Below are 23,674 nucleotides of genomic sequence, written 5' to 3' on the forward strand. Positions count from 1 at the left end.
TTCCTGACAGACGTCTTGAGATGTTGCTTCAATATATCCACGTAATTTTACTCTCTCATAATGATATCTATTTTGTGTAGTGCAACTGTCCCTCCTGCAGCAAAGCACACCCACAACATGATGTTGCCACCCCTGTGCTTTACGGTTGGGATGGTGTTCTTTGGCTTGCAAGCCTCCCCCTTTTTCCTCCAAACATAACAATGGTCATTATGGCCAAACAGTTCCATTTTTGTTTCATCAGACAAGAGGACATTTCTCCAAAAAGTACAATCTTTGTCTCCATGTGCAGTTGCAAACCGTAGTCTGGCATTTTATGGCGGTTTTGGAGCAGTGGCTTCTTCCTTGCTGAGTGGCCTTTCAGGTTATGTCGATATGGGACTCATTTTACTGTGGATATAGATACTTTTGTACCGGTTTCCTCCAGCAGCTTCACAAGGTCCTTTGCTGTTGTTCTGGGATTGATTTGCGCTTCGCACCAAATTACGTTCATCTCTAGGAGACAGAACACGTCTCCTTCCTGAGTGGTAGGACGGCTGCATGGTCCCATGGTGTTTATACTTGCATACTATTATTTGTACAGATGAACGTGGTACCTTCAGGCGTTTGCAAATTGCTCCCAAGGATGAACCAGACTTGTGGAGGTCTACAATTTATTTTCTGAGGTCTTGGCTGATTTCCTTTTATTTTCCCATGATGTCAAGCAAAGAGGCACTGAGTTTGAAGGTAGGCCTTGAAATACATCCACTGGTACACCTCCAATTGATTCAAATTATGTCAATTAGCCTATCAGAAGCTTCTAAAGACATGACATAATTATCTGGAATTTTCCAAGCTGTTTAAAGGCACAGTCAACTTAGTGTATGTAAACTTCTGACCCACTGGAGTTGTGATACAGTGAATTAAAGTGAAATAGTCTGTCTGTAAACAATTGTTGGAAAAATTACTTGTGTCATGCACAAAGTAGATGTCCTAACCGACTTGCCAAAACTATAGTTTGCTAACAAGTAATTTGTGGAGTGGTTGAAAAACGAGTTTTAATGATTCCAACCTAAGTGTACGTAAACTTCTGACTTCAACTGTATGTAACCACAATCTTTTGGTCACTCTGTCTCAATAAAATTGGTCACCAATCACATTATGTTTTGTATTCCCATTATGACTGGTCCCTGAACGCATAGGCCATTTTGAAATGTATAAAAAGCTCCTTCAATGTTCATTCTAAAACTACTATAGAGCCCCACAGTGGAGGTGTAGTAATACCCATAAAACCTAGCGGTAAAACAGGGAAATGGTTCCAATTGTCTTTCCACTATTACATTTTTCCCATAGAACATTTTAGAAACACTTAATATAAGGGCTGTTATTCGTGTAGGCTTACGCTGGCGAGACTTATTGATAACCATGTAAATCTCTCTCTAACAAGGGGTCTTTTATCAATATATTTGCCTCTACTTAATCTCAGATTTGAAAATGCTAATTAGCATCAAAGTAGACTTCATACAAGAATACAAATCCCAGCAAGCTCCTGCATGTTATCTCTAGCAGACACCTTTTGTGAACAGGTATTGTGTCCATTTAAAACTTGCATAAGATAGTTCACAGAATTTTCAATTTGAAGAAATGTTGGCAATTTATGAATGACTAAATTTAGCAAACATAATCCAGAGATTCTTACTATTGCCTCGATTTGGTAGTCTCGTCCAGATCATCATGGCATTTTTAGTTCTTTATGATAGCCACATTAGCATCTAATTAGCATTTCATTTTTAGGGGATGAATACAGGCGAATATATAATGATAAAGTGCTTTCGGAAAGTATTCAGACATCTTGACTTTTCCCACATTTTTTTATGTTAACAGTCTTATTCTAAAATGGTTTAAATAAAATAAAAAAAATCTCAGCAATCTACACACAATAACCCATAATGGCAAAGTGGTCATAGAGGGATAAACACGAGGGAGGGATAAACACTGTTCTCAAAACATCACGCCAGGGTAAGCCTACACAAAACAAAGCCCTCATTTGAAGTGTTTCTATATTCCCCTATGAAGAAAAATTAATGGTGGAAAAATGATTGTAACCATTTCCTTGTTTGACTGCTAGGTTTTATGGGTATTATGACTCATTCCGTGGCACTCTATTTCTAGAAGATACAAAAAAGCTCCGAAAATATATGTATTTTTGGGACACATTTAACCCTATTTTTGTTGCAATTTCTATAGGTTACCTTCAGACAAGTCCCGTGACACTCCGCAAAACAATGAACACCTTCATGTGTGTGAGTCATCTTTCCATAGAGTGGTCAAACAGACATTTTCGTGAGAAGACCGATTTTCGGAATGTTCTAATACCTGCTGTAGCTCGGTCACTTTCCACCACTGGTGCGGAAGGCCGACATAGGCGGATGCGGTGGACCATATAGCTCTTAGTTAAACGAACTGATTTTGATGGATATTTTATTATGCTACTTGGATTGAAGAACGGGTTTGAAAGCCCGAGCTATATGTTCCCTTGAGCAAGGCACTTAACCCCAGTCGCTAAACCAAGTTTACTAATTTACTAAGATGTATAGCTGTATTTCAATAGCCACAACCATAGAAGCCATCAGTCCCGAGAAAGCATCACCACACGGGAAAGTTTTTTTTTTAAATCAATTTCTACTGCCCTCCGGAGTTGCCAAATCTCCACTTCACTTTGCGCGTCAATTCATGCACCTGGTTGGAGAGTGAAGTAGCAGCAGTGTTCATTTCCACTCTAACAAGCAGACAGAATTGTTCTGTGAAAAGCATTAATTAGGCAATCAACAGCTAAATTAAATCAATGTAATCCTTTATTCTTCTTAACTTGCAACGATTGCTTTGTTTCTCCGCAACAGCGCTTCGAAAATGTTACGTGTTTGGAGTGCAATCGGAAACGCGTTTAGTAAAGGGCGTGGAAGCTACTGAAGAAAGTGAGAATTGAAAAAGGTGAGTCATGAGTTTCATGACTCTGGGACTCATGATGAGGTTTGTGAGTGGAGCCTTTTGTAGCTCCATATGCCTACTCTACAAACTGTACCTTTACTAGCATTCAGACCAGTGCCTTATTCCACATTTGTATGTGTTACAGCCTGAATTAAAAATGGATTAGATATATTTTTGTCAACCCTCTACACACAATACCCCACTTTTTTGTTTGTTGACAAATTGACAAAGTCAAAAAATGTTTTTAGAAATGTTAGCAAATTTATAGAAAATGAAATACAGAAATATATCATTTACGTAAGTATTCACACCCCTGAGTTAATAAATGTTAGAATCACCTTTGGCAGCAATTACAGCGTTAAGTCTTTCTGAGTAAGTCTCTAAGAGCTTAACGCACCTGAATTGAACAATATTTGCCCATTATTCTTTAAAAAATCTTCAACCTCTGTCAAGTTGGTTGTTGGTCATTGCTAGACAGCCATTTTCAAGTCTTGCCATAGATTTTCAAGCCAATTTAAGTCAAAACTGTAAGTAGGCCAGTCAGGAACATTCAATGTTGTCTTGGTAAGCAACTCCAGTGTATATTTGGCTTTGTGTTTTAGGTTATTGTCCAGCTGAAAAGCAAATTAATCTCCTAGTGTCTGGTGGAAAGCAGACTGAACAAGATTTTGCCTGTGCTTAGCTCCATTCCATTTATTTTTATCTTTAAAAAACTCCCCAGTCCTTACCGATTCCAAGCATACCCATAACATGATGCAGCCACCACTATGCTTGAAAATATGGAGAGTGGTACTCAGTAATATGTTGTTTTGGACTTGCCCCACACATAACACTTTGTATTGAGGACAAAAAGTGAATTGTTTTGCCACATTTTTTTGCAGAATTACTTTTGGGCCTTATTCTGTATAGGCTTCCTTCTTTTCACTCTGTCAACTAGGTTAGCATTGTGGAGTAACTACAATGTTGTTGATCCATCCTCAGTTTTCTCCTATCACAGCCATTAAACTCTGTAACTGTTTTAAAGTCACCATTGGTCTAATGTGAAATCCCTGAATGCTTTCCTTCCTCTCCGGCAACTGAGTTAGGAAGGACACCTGTATGTTTGTAGCGACTGGGTGTATTGATACACCATCCAAAGTGTAATTAATAAGTTCACCATTCTCAAAGGGATATTCAATGTCTGCTTTTTTTACCCATCTCTGAATAGATGCCATTTACGAGGCATTGGAAAACCTCCTTGGTCTTTGTGGATGAATTTGCGCTTGAAATTCACTGTTCGACTAAGGGACCTTACAGATAATTGTATGTTTGGGGTACAGTGATGAGGTATTCATTCAAAACTCATGTTAAACAATATTACTGCACAAATAGTGAGTTCATGCAACTTATTATGTGACATGTTAAGCACATTTTTACTCCTGAACTTATTTAGGCTTGTCTTAACAAAGGGGTTGAATACTTATTGACTCAATACATTTCTGTGAGGAGCAACGCTGTTAGAGACAAGAAGCAGGTACATGGAGGGAACATTTAATTATCAACGGACATGGAACAGGACAGGACAGCGTCTGGACATGAACACATAACGACACTAATGCAGACACAGGGAACAAATGGGGGAGCAGACAGTTATAGACGGGGCAATCAACAAAGGGAAGGAGTCCAGGTGAGTCCAATGAACACTGCTGCGTGTAATGATGGTGACAGGTGTGCGTAATGAAGGGCAGCCTGGCGCCATCGAGCACTAGAGAGGGAGAGCGGGAGCAGGTGTGACAATTTCAGCTTTTCATATATGCATTAATTCGTAAAAAATGTAATTAAAACATAATTTCACTTTGTTATTTAATCAATGTTAAATTCAGGCTGTAACACAACAAAATGTGGACAAAGTCAACGGGGGTGAATCATTTCTGTGGGCAGTACATGTCAAATGCAAATGGCCTTTTCACATCGACTCTTTTCCCCCTCTGTTTATTCTTTCCCAATATTCTGTTCTATGTTATGATGGCACATTATCTGTCTGTCATCTGCAATAACTCTTCTATCAGCTCAAATGCAGTCAGTCAACCCTCTGTCTCCCACTCCCTCGACAGGAATCTGAGGGGTTGTGAATGTAGCGGCAGATTGAGACCAAAATATGTAGCCAGAGAGCTAAAGGCCCTGAGCTATGGAACTGGTTCCAATTTCCTGAGGAGCCTTCGGTTCTCCTTCCCTCACTGCTCCGCTGATCCCCCTACATCAATCACAACGAGCCCTGGCTGGCAGTCAGTCAGGCATACAAGCTCTGCAATGTAGAGTCAGCAGCATTGCAGCACCAGGGCCTAAAATTACCCCCAACCCAGCCCACCCCAGTCTAGGTTATCCTCGAAGAGATGCTGTCCGTTCTTCCATTTCAAGCCTCTGTCAGTTTTCTGTGGCTTATCATGTTTTGTTTTTAAATCCTCTGCTGTGAGACAGAGCAAAACAGGGCCCATTCTGACAGTGGTCTCACTGCACCCAGATCTGAAAGAGAGGCATCATACCCTACTGCCATTACAGGATGATTGTATTATTTTGGTAGGCCTAAACAGGGCAACCTTTCCTTTATTACATATTGATTCAGGTGATAAGCTTATGTTCAAGAATGCAACCAAATCACAGACACTCATAAGAATGGTTCTTATATTGATTACTGTGGTATTTCTAAAGGAGTATGATACATGTCGACTGGTTGTGCAGGCTTTTGCTCCATCCCTATGTGAATACAACTAATTGCAGGATCGGTTGTTGTTAGATTAGGAATAGAACGAAATCCTGCAGGAGGGTAGAGCTCCAGGAAGAGGGTAGAGCTCCAGGAAGAGGGTAGAGCTCCAGGAGGAGGGTAGAGCTCCAGGAGGAGGGGAGGAGGGTAGAGCTCCAGGAGGAGGGTAGAGCTCCAGGAGGAGGGTAGAGCTCCAGGAGGAGGGTAGAGCTCCAGGAGGAGGGTAGAGCTCCAGGAGGAGGGTGGGCCAACCTTGTCCTACACCAGCTGATCACATTACTGATGATGCTGCTGCTGTTTGCAGCTATTAGTGCAATGACGATATTCATCCACTAGATGGAGTAACTCACCATGGACATTTTCCTAGTGCAATCTGAGCACCAAACATGCTCTCGTGCATAGGAGGTTGGTGGCACCTTAATTAGGGAGGGCTGGTGGTAATGGCTGGAGCGGAATCAGTGGAATGGTATCAAATACATCAAACACGTGGTTTCCATGTGTTTCGTGCCACTCCAATCGCTCCGTTCCAGACATTATGATGAGCCATCCTGCCTTCAGCAGCCTCCACTGCTTTCATCTAAGCATAGACCGCGTTGCTTTTAAGTTGGGTCATTATAACAAATCCCTTTTGGAGCAAAGCTGGAAATAATAAACCTATAGGAAGCGAACAGAGCATTTTACCATTGATAATTCCGTGTGCTTGTCTTCTGTAAGTAGACCCCAAATGAGTCACTGTTTATGTAGCCGTGGTGCCATATGCTGTTTTACATAAAGCAACACTTGAAAAATGAAAGGAGAGCCGCACACTCTAGGAGCTCAGATGCAATAACTTAATAACCTAATGACCAACGCTTCGACAGACACTCTGCCTTCATCAGGGTATAAAGCCACAGTCTGATGGCGTGTTTTACATCAGCCTGTGAGTTGTTATAAATCATTTACAGAGTTCTTGTAGGGCTGAAAATGACATAAGTACCACATGGCTGTTTTATATGTTGTTTGCGTGATGCCATATTACCACGTTTGCCATTGTTTTCTGTCTCAGATCGTCGGCTGTTGATCATCTGGACAGATTTCTGAAATGCCACAAACGTCATCAAATGTCGAATAGCTTTCAACACAGTGCCCACCGAGCCTCTGAAAAGTTACGAGGCCAACGTTTTAGAAATGGTCCTCTGTCTCTGTGTCTCTGTCTCTCTCTCTCTGTCTCTCCAGCCAGGTCTGTCTACGGCGGCCTTTCTCAATAGCAAGGCTATGCTCACTAAGTCTGTACATAGTCAAAGCTTTCCTTAACTTTGGGTCAGTCACAGTGGTCAGGTATTCTGCCACGGTGTACTCTCTGTTTAGGCCCAAATAGCTTTCTAGTTTGCTCTATTTTTTGTTAATTCTTTCCAATGTGTCAAGTAATTATCTTTTTGTTTTCTCATGGTTTGGTTGGGTCTAATTGTGTTGCTGTCCTGGGGCTCTGTGGGGTCTGTTTGTGTTTGTGAACAGAGCCCCAGGACCAGCTTGCTTAGGGGACTCTTCTCTCTGTAGGTGATGGCTTTGTTATGGAAGGTTTGGGAATCGCTTCCTTTTAGGTGGTTGTACAACAGCTCTTTTCTGGATTTTGATTATTAGTGGGTATCGGCCTGATTCTGCTCTGCATGCATTATTTGGTGTTTTACGTTGTACACGGAGGATATTTTTGCAGAATTCTGTATGCAGAGTCTCAATTTGGTGTTTGTCCCATTTTGTGAAGTCTTGGTTGGTGAGCGGACCCCAGACCTCACAACCGTAAAAGGGCAATGGGCTCTATGACTGATTCAAGTATTTTTAGCCAGATCCTAATTGGTATGTTGAAATTTATGTTCCTTTTGATGGCATAGAATGCCCTTCTTGCCTTGTCTCTCAGATCGTTCACAGCTTTGTGGAAGTTACCTGTGGTGCTGATGTTAAGGCTGAGGTATGTATAGTTTTTTTGTGTGTTCTAGGGCAACGGTGTCTAGATGGAATTTGTATTTGTGGTCCTGGCAACTGGACCTTTTTTGGAACACCATTATTTTGGTCTTACTGAGATTTACTGTCAGGGCCCAGGTCTGACAGAATCTGTGCAGAAGATCTAGGTGCTGCTGTAGGCCCTCCTTGGTTGGTGACAGAAGCACCAGATCATCAGCAAACAGTAGACATTTGACTTCAGATTCTAGCAGGATGAGGCCGGGTGCTGCAGACTTTTCTAGTACCCGCGCCAATTCGTTGATATATATGTTGAAGAGGGTGGGGCTTAAGCTGTATCCCTGTCTCACCCCACGACCCTGTGTGAAGAAATGTGTGTGTTTTTTGCCAATTTTAACCGCACACTTGTTGTTTGTGTACATGGATTTTATAATGTCGTATGTTTTACCCCCAAAACCACTTTCCATCAATTTGTATAGCAGACCCTCATGCCAAATTGAGTCGAAGGCTTTTTTGAAATCAACAAAGCATGAGAAGACTTTGCCTTTGTTTTTGGTTTGTTTGGTTGTCAATTAGGGTGTGCAGGGTGAATACATGGTCTGTTGTACGGTAATTTGGTAAAAAGCCAATTTGACATTTGCTCAGTACATTGTTTTCGTTGAGGAAATGTACGAGTCTGCTGTTAATGATAATGCAGAGGATTTTCCCAAGGTTACTGTTGACGCATATTCCACGGTAGTTATTGGGATCAAATTTGTCTCCACTTTTGTGGATTGGGGTGATCAGTCCTTGGTTCCAAATATTGGGGAAGATGCCAGAGCTAAGGATGATGTTAAAGAGTTTTAGTATAGCCAATTGGAATTTGTTGTCTGTATATTTGATCATTTCATTAAGGATACCATCAACACCACAGGCCTTTTTGGGTTGGAGGGTTTTTATTTTGTCCTGTAACTCGTTCAAGGTAATTGGAGAATCCAGTGGGTTCTGGTAGTCTTTAATAGTTGATTCTAAGATTTGCAATTGATCATGTATATGTTTTTGCTCTTTATTCTCTGTTATAGAGCCAAAAAGATTGGAGAAGTGGTTTACCCATACATCTCCATTTTGGATAGATAATTCTTCAGAAGTGGTTAGAGTCTATCGATTCTTCAATTACATTGAGCTGATTTCTGACGTGTGGTTCCTTCTTTTTCCGTAGTGTATTTCTGTATTGTTTTAGTGATTCACCATAGTGAAGGCGTAGACTCAGGTTTTCCGGGTCTCTATGTTTTTGGTTGGACAGGTTTCTCAATTTCTTTCTTAGATTTTTGCATTCTTCATCAAACCATTTGTCATTGTTGTTAATTTTCTTCATTTTTCTATTTGAGATTTTTAGATTTGATAGGGAAGCTGAGAGGTCAAATATACTGTTAAGATTTTCTACTGCCAAGTTTACACCTTCACTATTGCAGTGAAACATTTTACCCAGGAAATTGTCTAGAAGGGATTGAATTTGTTGTTGCCTAATTGTTTTTTGGTAGGTTTCCAAACTGCATTCCTTCCATCTATAGCATTTCTTAATGTTACTCAGTTCCTTTGGCTTTGATGCCTTGTGATTGGGTATTGCTCTGTTCAAGTAGATTGTGATTTTGCTGTGGTCTGATAGGGGTGTCAGTGGGCTGACTGTGAATGCTCTGAGAGACTCTGGGTTGAGGTCAGTGATAAAGTAGTCTACAGTACTACTGCCAAGAGATGAGCTATAGGTGTACCTACCATAGGAGTCCCCTCGAAGCCTACCATTGACTATGTACATACCCAGCGTGCGACAGAGCTGCAGGAGTTGTGACCCGTTTTCTGGAGTTGTGACCCGCATTCTCTGTCTCTCTCTCTCTCTCTCAATTCAATTCAATGGCTCTCTCTCTCTGTCTCTCAATTCAATTCATGGGGCTTTATTGGCATGGGAAACATGTGTTAAACATTGCCAAAGCAAGTGAGGTAGATAATATACAAAAGTGAAATAAACAATAACAATTAACAGTAAACATTACACATACAGAAGTTTCAAAACAATAAAGACATTACAAATGTCATATTATATATACAGTGTTTTCACAATATACAAATGGTCTCTCTCTCCATCTCTCTCTCTCTCTCTGTCTCTCTGTGTGTGTCTCTCTCTCTCTCTGTCTCTGTGTGTGTCTCTCTCTCTCTCTGTCTCTCTCTCTCTCTCTGTGTGTCTCTCTCTCTCTCTGTCTCTCTCTCTCTCTCTGTCTCTCTCTCTCTCTCTCTCTCTCTGTCTCTCTCTCTCTCTCTGTCTCTCTCTCTCTCTCTGTCTCTCTCTCTCTCTCTCTCTCTGTCGCTCTCTCTGTGTGTGTGTCTCTCTCTCTGTGTGTCTCTCTCTCTCTCTGTGTGTCTGTCTCTCTCTCTCTCTCTGTGTCTCTCTCTCTCTCTCTGTGTGTGTCTCTCTCTCTCTCTCTCTCTCTCTCTCTCTGTGTGTCTCTCTCTCTCTCTCTCTGTGTGTGTCTCTCTCTCTCTCTCTCTCTCTCTCTGTGTCTCTCTCTCTCTCTCTCTCTCTCTCTCTCTCTGTGTCTCTCTCTCTCTCTCTCTCTCTCTGTGTCTCTCTCTCTCTCTCTCTCTCTCTGTGTCTCTCTCTCTCTCTCTCTCTCTCTCTCTCTCTCTGTGTCTCTCTCTCTCTCTCTCTCTCTCTCTCTCTCTGTGTCTCTCTCTCTCTCTCTCTCTCTGTGTGTGTGTCTCTCTCTCTCTCTCTCTCTCTCTCTGTGTGTGTCTCTCTCTCTCTCTCTGTGTCTCTCTCTCTCTTTCAGCCATCTGTCTTTCATATTTCCCCTGTGTTTCTTTATACAGCATCGGCACGCCAGCAACGTGTTCCGTTCTGACAGCAAAGAGAGAGTGTCGGGAGAAAGGAGAGGTGGAAGGTGAGGACAGAGGGAGAGAGGGAAAGGTAGCAGGAGGGATTGAGGGGTGGAGAGAGGGGGAGGAGAAGGGGAGAGAGGGAAAGGTGGGGGAGGAGAAGGGGAGAGAGGGAAAGGTAGGGGAGTGAGAGAGAGGTCTAGAGGGACTTTCGAGACCTCAATTTAGGGAAGGTAGTGAATTAACCCATTCATGACAGGGAGAGGGAGGGGTTTATTTACATTTCAGGTGGATTAGGCCTGGCTATATGCCATAGCCTACATGGCTATAATGCCTATAGGCAGGCATTGTCACAGGGCTTATTCTGAGAGGCATATTTAACTCTGCCTCATTGTACTGTAGTGAAGGTGGTCCAGTCATTTGGAGTTTCGGACAAGTAGATTCCAGTGATAGTCCTACTGAGGTCCATTGGGACCTGTACAAATGAAAATGCCAACAGAGAGAGAATCTTTAGCTTAGCTCATTTCTAGCATCACAGGAGGGATCTGTTCATTTAGAGACAAAGCTGTCTCGCTGTAGTCTAGTCTGACTGTGATGGAATGGGGAGAGGGGGATGAGATAAGTGACTGGCAGACTGGCACTGCCCAGCCTCTGCTCTTCTCTGTGGTCCCGGGAACAGGTGGGCAGCCAAAGTGCTGATCAAGGCTGGCACACTGCCAATCAATCATCCCAGCCCAGCCAATGGGATTCATCCGTCCGTGCCGCCTGAGGTGGAGTGTTGGCACATGCCTAATTTTAATCTCCTTAAGTATGCGCCATGGCCTCCATATCGTCAACGCAACGGGCTAGGCTGCCTGTCAGAGTGACTGATAATGCAGGTTGTCTATCCAAGATGCATTGCATTGGTGGCCATGCAAATTATTTGTTGGGTTTGAATCAGAATAGCAGCTCTGATGTTGGCTGGAAGGAGGTTTAGGAAAAAAGTTATTGTCTTGTTTTTTTAGCTACAAAGGGATTTGATCAGCCTTGAACTGGGACTGTAACCTGTCAGGATTTATTCATCTGTATTATTGGGGCTCTGAGGGCTTGGTGTCACAACAGAAAATGTTGCTCTCACCCTGCAGAAGTGGTGGAATGTGCACTAATGACCTGGACCAGAGCTAGTCCTGCAGTATTTTTTAAATTTAACTATGGCAAGTCAGATAAGAACAAATTCTTATTTACAATGACGGCCTACCGTGGCCAAAGCCTAATGACGCTGGGCCAATTGTGAAACCACCCTATGGGACTCCCAATCATAGCCGGTTGTGATACAGCCTGGAATTGAACCAGGGTCTGTAGTGACACCTCTAGCACTGAGATGCATTGCCTTAGACCGCTTAGACTGCCGCACCAGTTGGAGAGAGTTGTGTCCAGTTTTTCTGAGTAGGAAAGGTGTATGAGATACTTTTTGCCATTAATGTCAAGCAGAGCTTCTGAAATCAAGAACAACATTCTTAGTATTGCAAATTAAAAGAATGGCATTGAAAGCAAAACATAAACCCCAAAGTATTGAGAGCAAAAAAATATAATACAGCAAGGATCTTTTTTTATGGGAGAACAAATTAATTGTAAATAAATGTAAAAACAAAAGCTTTCAGCGAAACATGTTTAATTATAAACAATTGAGATCAAATGCCTCCCTCTTTGCCTGCAGTTTACATTTTCTTATGTTGGTTACATCATCACCCTGGCTTGTGCTTTCACTGCCTTCTCCATACATTCCAGCAGGATACCACCTGGCAACCCACTGCTGGTTTGCCTCTGAAGCAAAGCAGGGTCGGTCACTGGATGGGAGACCAGATGTTGCTGGAAGTGGTGTTGGAGGGCCAGTAGGGCACACTCTTCCCTCTGGTGTTAATATCAAATCCCAATGCCCCAGGGCAGTGACGGGGACATTGCTCTGGCAAGGCTGCTGTGTTTCAGATGGGACGTTAAAAGGATGTCCTGATTCTATGTGGTCAAAAATATCCCTGGGCACTTATTGTAACATGAGGCTGAACCATTACTCCAAAACTGATTGACCAATGGAGATGCTTCCTCTAAACCCACCTACACAGAATGGATTGATTGAATGATTGGATTTATACATCACCTTTCTAATCAGGTAATCAAAGAGCTTTTGCATAGTAAAGGGAAACCTCACCTCATCCACAACCAATGTGTGGCAACTATTTTTTGCCGGAATGCTCACCACGCAACAACTAGCATGGTTGAGAGGTGAGGAGTGATACAGTGGGGCAAAAAAGTATTTAGTCAGCCACCAATTGTGCAAGTTCTCACACTTAAAAAGATGAGGGAGGCCTGTAATTTTCATCATAGGTACACTTCAACTATGTCAGACAAAATGAGAAACAAAATCCAGAAAATCACATTGTAGGATTTGTAGGAGCCCCTTAAAGAAGAAGTTACAGGTCTGTGAGAGCCAGAAATCCTGCTTGTTTGTCCTCCACTCGTTACCTGTATTAATGGCACCTGTTTGAACTTGTTATCAGTATAAAAGACACCTGTCCACAACCTCAAACAGTCACACTCCAAACTCCACTATGGCCAAGACCAAAGAGCTGTCAAAGGACACCAGAAACAAAATTGTAGACCTGCACCAGGCTGGGAAGACTGAATCTGCAATAGGTAAGCAGCTTGGTTTGAAGAAATCAACCGTGGGAGCACTTATTAGGAAATGGAAGACATACAAGACCACTGATAATCTCCCTCGATCTGGGGCTCCACGCATGATCTCACCTCTTGGGGTCAAAATGATCACAAGAACGGTGAGCAAAAATCCCAGAACCACACGGGGGAGACCTAGTGAATGACCTGCAGAGAGCTGGGACCAAAGTAACAAAGCCTACCATCAGTAACACACTACGCCGCCAGGGACTCAAATCCTGCAGTGCCAGACGTGTCCCCCTGCTTAAGCCAGTACATGTCCAGGCCCGTCTGAAGTTTGCTAGAGAGCATTTGGATGATCCAGAAGAAGATTGGGAGAATGTCATATGGTCAGATGAAACCAAAATATAACTTTTTGGTAAAAACTCAACCCGTTGTGTTTGGAGGACAAAGAATACTGAGTTGCATCCAAAGAACACCATACCTACTGTGAAGCATGGGGGTGGAAAAATCATGCTTTGGGGCTGTTTTTCTGCAAAGGGACCAGGACGACTGATCCGTGTAAAGGAAAGAATGAATGGGGCCATGTATCATGAGATTTTGAGTGAAAACCTCATTCCATCAGCAAGGGCATTGAAGATGAAACGTGGCTGGGTCTTTCAGCATGACAATGATCCCAAACACACCGCCCGGGCAACGAAGGAGTGGCTTTGTAAGAAGCATTTCAAGGTCCTGGAGTGGCCTAGCCAGTCTCCAGATCTCAACCCCATAGAAAATCTTTGGAGGGAGTTGAAAGTCTGTGTTGCCCAGCAACAGCCCCAAAACATCACTGCTCTAGAGGAGATCTGCATGGAGGAATGGGCCAAAATACCAGCAACAGTGTGTGAAAGCCTTGTGAAGACTTACAGAAAACGTTTGACCTCTGTTATTGCCAACAAAGGGTATATAACAAAGTATTGAGAAACTTTTGTTATTGACCAAATAGTTATTTTCCACCATAATTTGCAAATAAATTCATTAAAAATCCCACAATGTGTTTTTCTGGATTTTTTTCCCCTCATTTTGTCTGTCATAGTTCAAGTGTACCTATGATGACAATTACAGGCCTCTCTCATCTTTTTAAGTGGGAGAACTTGCACAATTGGTGGCTGACTAAATACTTTTTTGCCCCACTGTATATACAATTTAGGTGGCGATGATGGAATGGGGCCAGTTTGCCAATTTAGCCAGGACACTGGGGCTAGCACCGCTACTTTTACCATAAGTGCCCCGGGATTTTTAATGACCATGAGGGTCAGGACTTCTGTTTCACATCACATTCGAAAGACGGCACCCTATGCAGGGTAATGTCCCCATCACTAGCCTGAGGCAATGGGATTTGATCAGCAACATCTGATCTCCCTCCCAGGGACTAACCAGGACCAACAGCCAGAAAAATCACAGTGACTCTGCATAAGTTCAGTGGCAAAACCACAGTGGGATTTATGGTGGAGTACTGCTGGAATGAATCAAAAAACGTGCAAGTACAAAAATACATAGCAGAAGATAGGGAACATTGAAGAAAAATGTTTAACTGAAAACGAATTGTCTTGCATTAATTTACAATTAATTTGTTCTCGCATTTCTTAATAATTTTCTTTGCTATTTGTTTGTTGTTGCTCTCACCACTTCTGGGTTTATGTTTTGCTTTCAATATCATTATTTTTGTTTGCAATACTAATACTTTTGTTCTCGACGTCATAAGTTCGGCTTGATGTTAAAATGCCACGAAAGTAACTCTAGACATCTGCATCCTACAACAGATCATCCCCCCAAGATATCCTCTAGGCTGTCTCTCTCCTCCAAGAACCGGGAGATACTTCTGATATAAGAACGCGCACGGCAACCTCGGCGTCAGCAGCAGAGCTCGTGCCCTGGCTGTTTCCTGCCTCCGTCTGTGCGCGTGCCCCATGCAGGTCTCTGGATCGGAGGTGATGATGGCGTTGGAGGAGCAGCATCGCTGAGTTCGCTCCTCTGAGCCTTTTGATATTATTATAATTATAACAACGGTCGAAATACAATTACTCGCCTCGATCTCCTAACCAGAAAGGATGGGGAACGAAGGGAGCATCGAGGGAGGCGGACAACCCGGGGAACCGGGCTCCATCTCTATGGCGGGAGCGCCTGGTTCTATTTCAGCACCACTGGGCTCTGGACAGCTCATCAAGCCCGCCAATGGTGCTGCTGCCGGGGGAGGAATGGGTGGCGGACCGGGAATGAATAGGTAAGACCTGTCATTATCAACGGTGCAGTTGATGCCGAGTATTTGACAAATGATAGATTTGATATCCTTATACACTTGACATTGTAAATGATGCTTTACATAGTTTATATCGTCAAATACTCGTGTTGTGTTGTAGTCAGGGAAACGATGCTGTTAAGCTTTGGCACTTGGTTTTGTGATGCTTTTACGATTTAATTGGCTTTTGCCTAGCTGTTGGGACCTGTCATGGGTAGCGTTACCCCTTCATCAACTGCAAAGTCATTGGTAAAAAAAAAAGTATGTAGCATTAAAAGAAATGACCACTGAATTGTGGCTTATTTTGAGGTTGTCATGAAAGATGCTCGAGCTCATTCGTTTCTGCATGGGTGCTTGCAGAGGAGGATGCTTTTGCTGCTGCTTTTGTGTCTGTGTGTGTGTGTGTGTGTGTGAGAGAGAGTGTTGTTTAGCCTAGTAGTATGTAGGCTATCGTAAGACATTGAAGTACGTGTCGCCACTCTCTCGATAATGATGTGCAAACGACCCCATCTTCAGATTCTGGATGTTGTGTGTACCAGCTCGCATCAGCGTTGGGATGGCTGGCAGAATGACATTCATTGGTAATGCATAGCCTAACATATTTAATTGAACATGCATCGAATGATCAGTCCTTTCTATTATTTAGATTTTTACATTGTGTTGTAGAAAGACAGACATATTAATGGCTTGATAATAAGGTGTAGCTTAACACAGCATATCCGTCATTATATAATAGGTTAGATAGCTTCGAAAGGATGACAGCTCGTAGCTGCTGCAGGAAAAGTGACATTTCTGCATTTAAAATGAAATCAATTCCAAGTATTGACACACAAGAATGTTATTATGTAAAGTCCCAGTTGATCATAACGGTAGCGGGTTGGTAACGGCATAATAAAAGTCCATGTGAACCTATCTAGTCACGTGCAGCGTGAATTTGCTCGTCACCCTTTTGCGCGATTATCGCTCTATTGGTGGTTGTATAGTTAGAGGAGATGTGTTAGGCTTGTCCCCTGCTAGGACATTTGGACACGAGTGTGACTGTGATATGACAACACAGCATATTAATTTTTCCCCCTATTTTGTCACCTTCGTCTAGTCTTGTCATCACATATTACAAACTAAAAATCACAGTGACTCTAACTGTTCTGGGTAATAAGTAGGCCTACTTGGTCTGTGTTGAGATGAGGTGTGAAAGAGCTAATCATGCTACTGTGTGTGTGCATGTGTTAGGATGTGGGCCTACGTGCGCTCCCTGGAGGGAATGGGCCCCAATTTTCATGTTCATTATGACTGACACATAGACCAAGTGTGTGTGTGTGTGTGTGTCCAACCTAGCCTCAGGGTGTCGACGAAACTTAGTAAATGTACATTTGATTTCCTCCACATAGTATGATATGTTACATTCGGTATGATATTTGTGGATGTCCGTCATCCATTTCATACGATATGCTACATCCTGCAATTGGTATGATACGTTACAAACTCTAATTCGTACAATATGTTACAAATTGGAACGAGGTATGATATGTTACGAATTCGAATTTGTTGTGGCTATTGGCTAGTTGGCTAATGTTAGCTAGGCTAGAGGTTAGGGATTAAGGTTAGGGGTAAGGGTGAGCTAACAAGTGAAGAAGTTGCCAATTAGCTAAAATACCAGAGTTGTCCATGACTTGATTCAAAAGTGCAACTTTTGGGCTGCTAGACGTTCGAGTTAAACAAGGCATTTGGAAAGTATTCAGACCCCTCGACTTTCTCCACATTCTGTTACGTTACAGCCTTGTTCTAAAATTGATTCAATTGTTTTTTCCCTCATCAATCTACACACACTACCCCATAATGACAAAGCAAAAACAGGTTTTTAGAAATGTATAAGAAATAAAAAAACGGAAATATCGCATTTACATAAGTATTCAGACCCTTTACTCAGTACTTTGTTGACTCACTTTTGGCAGCGATTACAGCCTTGAGTCTTCTTGCTACAAGCTTAGCACACCTGTATTCATGGAGTTTCTGCAGATTCTCTCAAACTCTGTCAGGTTGGATCGGGAGCGTCGCTGCACAGCTATTTTCAGGTCTCTCCAGAGATGTTTGACCGGGTTCAAGTCTGGGCTCTGGCTGGGCCACTAAAGGACATTCAGAGACTTGTCCCGAAGCCACTCCTACGTTGTCTTGACGGTGTGCTTAGGGTCGTTGTCCTGTTGGAAGGTGAACCTTTGCCCCAGTCTAAGGTCCTGAGCGCTCTCTCTGTACTTTGCTCTGTTCATCTTTCTCTCAATCCTGACTAGTCTCCCAATCCCTGCTGCTGAAAAACATCCCCATGATATTGGCCAGGTGATGAGCGGTCCCTGGTTTCCTCCAGACGTGACGCTTGACATTTAGGCCAAAGAGTTCATTGTTAGTTTCATCAGACCTGAGAATCTTGTTTCTCATGGTCTGAGAGTCCTTTAGGTGCCTTTTGGCAAACTCCAAGCTGGCTGTCATGTGCCTTTTTCTGAGGAGTGGCTTCCATCTGGCCACTACCATAAACGTCTGATTGGTGGAGTGATGCAAAGATGGTTGTCCTTATGGAAGTTTATTCTATCTCTACAGAGGAACTCTGGAGCTCTGTCAGAGTGATCATCGTGTTCTTGGTCACCTCCATGACCAAGGCCCTTTTCCCCCGATTGCTCAGTTTGTCCGGGTGGTTTGCTCTAGGAAGAGTTTGGGTGGTTCTAAACTTCTTCCATTTAAAAATGATGGAGGACACTGTGTTCTTGGGGACCTTCAATGCGCAGACATTTTTTGGTACCCGTGCCCAGATCTGTGCCTCAACACAATCCTGTCTCGGAGCTCTACGGACAATTCTTTCGACCTCATGGCTTGATTTTTGCTCTGACATGCACTGTCAACTGTGGGACCTTATATAGACAGATTTGTGCCTTACCAAATCATGTCCAATCAATTGAGTTTACCACAGGTGGACTCCAATCAAGTTGTAGAAGTATCTCAAGGATGATCAATGGAAACAGGATGCACCTGAGCTCAATTTCGAGTCTCATAGCAACAGGTCTGAATACTTATGTAAATAAGGTATTTCTGTAAAAAAATATATATATATACATATACATTTGCAAACATTTAAAAAAAAAACTGTTTTCACTTTGTCATTATGGAGTATTTTAGAATAAGGCTGTAACATAACTATGGAAAAAAATGTGGAAAAAGGGAAGGGGTCTGAATACTTTCCGAATGCACTGTAATCCTACCCATCCTCCCCAATCAACCAGCCTCTGGGTTTAGGATATTTACTAGCTCATACCAGTGACAAACGTAGCTAGCTATTTTATTGATATGGCAGTATACCAACAAAATCCAGAGATCCTAAAATCACAAAATAAAATTTCCCATTGAGAAAAATCTGCAATCCACCCCTCCATAGAAAGCATGGCTCTGGGGGCTTCTCTGAAATGCCCCCAGATCCGAGATCGGATCCATGGCTGAAGCGTTGCATAAACCCACACTCGGCAGGCTGAATAGAAAACTCTCCCGGAGCCACAGAATAGCCGGATTACCGCAATTATACAGTAAGTGACCTCCGTTGCTGTCAAAACTGCTCTTTCACATAGGTTTGTATGATCTATTACACGACAGCATCAGCAGTTAGCTACCAACAGCTTGCAGACATGTTTACATTTGGTTAGTTTTATTAGTGTTATTTAGATGGAAGTAAATGCACTATTAGCTAGCTAACGTTAGCATGGAGGTAGCCAGCTAGCTCTTTCACTGACCTGCTCACTTCCATTCTCACGGTATTTGCTGGTGCTGCTGGCTGTTTGAGATGCTTTAGAAGCCCTATTGACGCTAAGGGGCAGCATCCACGTTGAGAAGCAACTTCTAGCTGAAGCCCTCCTTCCTTTTTTGATAGTTGTAGAAGTTTTAAGTAATGAAATGTGCCACACATATTGACAAATGTATCCCACTTTTTACAAAGTTTTTCATTGATCGTGTAACGCTGGCCGCAGGATGTTGTGGGATTATTTCCAAAATTAGAGCTAAATTAACCTCCAAACCCAATTTTTACAACAACATTATAAGATTATAACAATTGATTTAAGAGTTTGTAATTTGGCAATGTGTTCTTGGGGTGCTCTAAAGTACAGTATACTTACTGTCTCATGTAACCATACCAAACATAACATATCATACAGCATATTTGCAAGTGTTCAAATCTGTGTTAAGGTCAAAAGTGTTGTGAGTGTTATATCTGAGTGTAGATTCTAGTGGGGTTAACACCTGTGGGATTGAAATTGACAAAACATACAGTGAATAAATGCAGTCTTATTTGAATCACAGTGGAATCAACACTGCCTGGTGTTGTTCTTACTCCACTGTGTCGAGTTCATTTCCATTAACCCCATTAACTGAATAAGATGTGGGAGGGGCATTATCATTCTTCCCAGAATGTGTTGTTGCAAGTAACCCTAACCCCCCCCCCCCCCCCCCCACCCCAAATACTGTAACACAACATGTGTTATTCCCTAACACTCAAAAGGTGTAACAGCAACAGCATTTAAGTTGCAATTTGCAACACCCATGGTGTTAGGGACTGACACTCTAGGGGAGTTAGTTTGTGAACACGTTGAAAAGTGTTCGTTTAAAGATTCCGAACGGTGAAAATCATGTTTTTCATCAAATAGGACGATATAGGGATGAATCCAGTTCAAAGCATGAAAAATAACTAGCTGGTACATTCATAAAGTTACTGGTCCCCTCCCCACATGTCAAACGCTTTGATTCAGGAGGTAGGCATTACCAAGGATTTACTTCCAGCTTTATACAACGTCACATAAAGACGGAAACGTAATACACCAATGGTAGCGTCTAATCATCTTAACTCATTTCAATATGTACTGCCTTAAAACCGCCATCACATATGCGCCTTGCTTTGGCTTTGTTTACGAACCGTAAGATAGCTACTGGTAGCTAGCTCAAGCAGAAAGTACGATCAAAGATACCGGCGACCTTTCATCTGTGGTGGGACTGCTAGCTAGCAAGCTACTTATGCCGGCAAGAGCACACTGTGTTGTGATTGGATGCCATACTGTGGAGGAAGAATGAAGACATCCGACAGCAGTGGCTGATTTTCATTTCAGTTGGACAGGCTGCACAGAAAATAATGATCATGTGCAGTGAACGTTTCAAGGGATGTTGCTTTATCAGTTGGGGAGAACATTCGATGGGTCTTGCCAGGAAGCTAATCCTGAGAACGGAGGCTGTACCATCAATGACAGAGTATCTTGCAAGCGCTGACCATAATGTAAGTATCAGAGTTGGATGAGTCTGACACGGTAGCCAACATTTTGAGGGGATCGGGGGTCTAACATTAGATAATGCAACGGTGGCTGCTTTGACTTGTGAATGGTACATGTTCTGTAACACACCTGATAGTCACTATATGGTTTTTGTTCTTCCATCCCTAAACCCTAAGTGTCTGAGAACTGCCAGCGCACACAGCTGACACGAAGGAATGTTGTCCACAAAAGGAGTTGCGGGTATGTATAGTATTTGCAATTTACCCCTGAAAATCGTATTTTTTTGTATTTATTAGGGATCCCCATTCAGCAGCTACTCTTCCTGGGCTCCTAACACAAAAATCTCAAAAATAAAACAGTACATCATAAAACAACATTACATCACTATATATCTAAAATACAAAATGTGTAATATGTAGCTTGTATCATTGGGGCTAATCATGATGATTGGGAGGGGTGGTATTATTTCACTTTCCATCTCCTGTTGTCTCTCCACTATCATCAAGCTGTAATGATAGACATTTTAGAAAATGCAACAACTACTCTGTCTGCACAGCTTCCCAGGCAACCACCACAGCAGGAATGCTGTGAAATAAAATTAGCTTTCCCAAGGCAAAGAAGGGGAGTGGAGGGGAGGGGGGGGGGGAGATATGCTGTGAAGCCTGTGAAGACAGACCCAACAAAACTGTAAGTCATAGTTATGAGCATTTCAGGCACACAAACATTCCAAATACAAACATTAAAAAGTTTCACCAAAAAGTGCACAACCATATATTGAATATTTGAAATTGAGTACTTCAAAAACACCAGAAAACACATTGTAGAATGAGTAGATCACTGCGTCAATGAATTGGTAGCATCGTAACTCAGAACACTAAGTAAAAGGAAATGTAATTCACTAGCCGTTTAACAAACATTTCCCTTTTCAAAAACATTACAGTCTATGTAGACAGGCTCCTGGATCCCCTCTTCAACGATGTCCTCCTTGATCCAGAGCCAATATGTGGGGAACCTGTGCGAACTGTCCATCCCAGGAACCCTTTCTGCCCAGTGTGAGGTCTGACAAGGAGGAAGTCATAGCTGGATTTGTCCCCCTCCTCTCCCTCTCCCCATCAGTCTCTGTAGTTGGTTGTGTTTCCTAAAGCCTAAGTAATTCACTTTTACGCGATATGATATAGTTAGTTACTTCTCATAGTTGTTTTTCAAACATTCGGACAGGAGATGAGTGTTATAAATTGTACGAATCAATGGGTCCTGCACAACGCTTTCTCTAATTATATATATTTTTATGTCAAATGATGTCTCTGCATTATTTTGTCACCTTTATGTGTTCATGTTGATCAATATTTCAGCTATGCTGGCCTAATTGTATAAGATCAAATAAATGTCTGATCAATACTTACAGTTCTGAACATATTGTCCTTTATAATGGTAATGCAGAGGCACCTATACATTGTCCAGTTCTCTTATTGTATGCAATTTTTTACATGTGCATTCACTTATGTCTAAGCTTCTAAGGTGACTCCGGCTTTACTAATCCTTGTGAAGAAGTGTATCAGTGAACTGTATTCTGTAATTAGTCACAAAACAATAGAAATGCAATTGTGTATTGATTCTGTTTGTCTGATACCCTCCAGGCCATGTTCAGCTCTGTTGACCATGAGAGCATTTTGCAGAGAAAATGGGTTGAGGCCTACTATTTAGGCTCAGAATCTCAGAATGACATGCGGCACATTGTTTACCTTGTTACCTGGCAACAACCACAAGGGTGTTTCAAAGAGCTGTCAGTCAAGGAATGCTCATGAATATAAGCTCCACTGCCCACTCAGCCTGTTCTTTCAGGCATCCTGATAGTTAGAGATGAGGGTAAAGGTACAATTTCTTCAAATCTGAACATTTTAATAGTGTACAAATATGACAGATTATGTTTTGGTCAATCAAAGGATCATTTGACTTGGGAGATAGGATGACTGTAATGGGGACATTTTAACACTATTTCGGGTGGTTCACATAGTTTCTAAGAAACTGTTACATTTAACATTGCGGGTGTTAAAATTCTGATGTCAGATTTGCTGTGTACGTTTACTATGTTCGGTCTAGTCTGAGAGGCCAGGCTGGTGTGTCCAGGTCTTTTCCAATTTATCAAAAAAATCCCTCCCTTACAATAGCATCATACTAGGGTACTGTAGTGGGCTACAGCATCCACTCCACTGCTCTATAAAAGGCCTAGTGGCTCCAAGGGGTTGAGCTGGTCTATAGTTTTTACATGCTTGGTCCTTGTCTTTGTCATTGAAAAGGGTTTGAAAATAGTTTTGTGTGTGTGTGTCTGTGCGCCTGTGTCTCTGTGACTTTAAATGCTACAACTACCTGCATTGAAACGGCAACCTGCATGGAGTGGTCAATGGTAAAGATTGTCTATGACCAGACTCCCTACTCATGGCTGTAGTGAATCCTGGCTCCCAGTATCCATATGCAGAGGCTAGAGGGGTCGCAGACACATACTTCGACTGCCAAAGATTCCAACTTCTACCATGCATTTAAAGTGCAGAGATTTTCCTTAACATGACTCCTAAGTTAACTTCCTCGGAGTCGGTGTCCCTTCCACGGGACGGTTGAGCTAGCGTAGGCTAATGTGATTAGCATGAGGTTGTAAGTAACAAGAACATTTCCCAGGACATAGACATATCTGACATTGGCAGAAAGCTTAAATTCTTGTTAATTTAACTGCACTGTCCCAATTTACAGTAGCTATTACAGTGAAATAATACCATGCTATTGTTTGAGGAGAGTGTACAATTTTGAACATGAAAAATTATTAATAAACAAATTAGGCACATTTGGGTAGTCTTTATACCACATTTTTAACAAATATACAATGGTTCATTGGATCAGTCTAAAACTTTGCACATACACTGCTGCCATCTAGTGGCCAAAATCTAAATTGCACTTGGGCTGGAATAATACATTATG

General features: G+C 42.2%; 1 protein-coding gene across 1 annotated transcript in view; it reads left to right on the forward strand.

Annotated features, from left to right (window-relative positions):
- Positions 1 to 15,081: 15,081 nt before the first annotated feature.
- The window catches only part of LOC109906979 (protein bassoon), a 233,228-nt gene continuing 224,635 nt past the window's right edge, over positions 15,082 to 23,674 (forward strand). The window contains exon 1 of the mRNA XM_031794016.1: positions 15,082 to 15,398. Coding sequence (XP_031649876.1) covers positions 15,226 to 15,398 — 173 coding nt within the window. The 5' untranslated portion in view covers positions 15,082 to 15,225. The remainder of the gene's footprint in view (positions 15,399 to 23,674) is intronic.

Source organism: Oncorhynchus kisutch, linkage group LG17 (assembly GCF_002021735.2).
Source record: "Oncorhynchus kisutch isolate 150728-3 linkage group LG17, Okis_V2, whole genome shotgun sequence".
Lineage (NCBI taxonomy): Eukaryota > Metazoa > Chordata > Actinopteri > Salmoniformes > Salmonidae > Oncorhynchus > Oncorhynchus kisutch.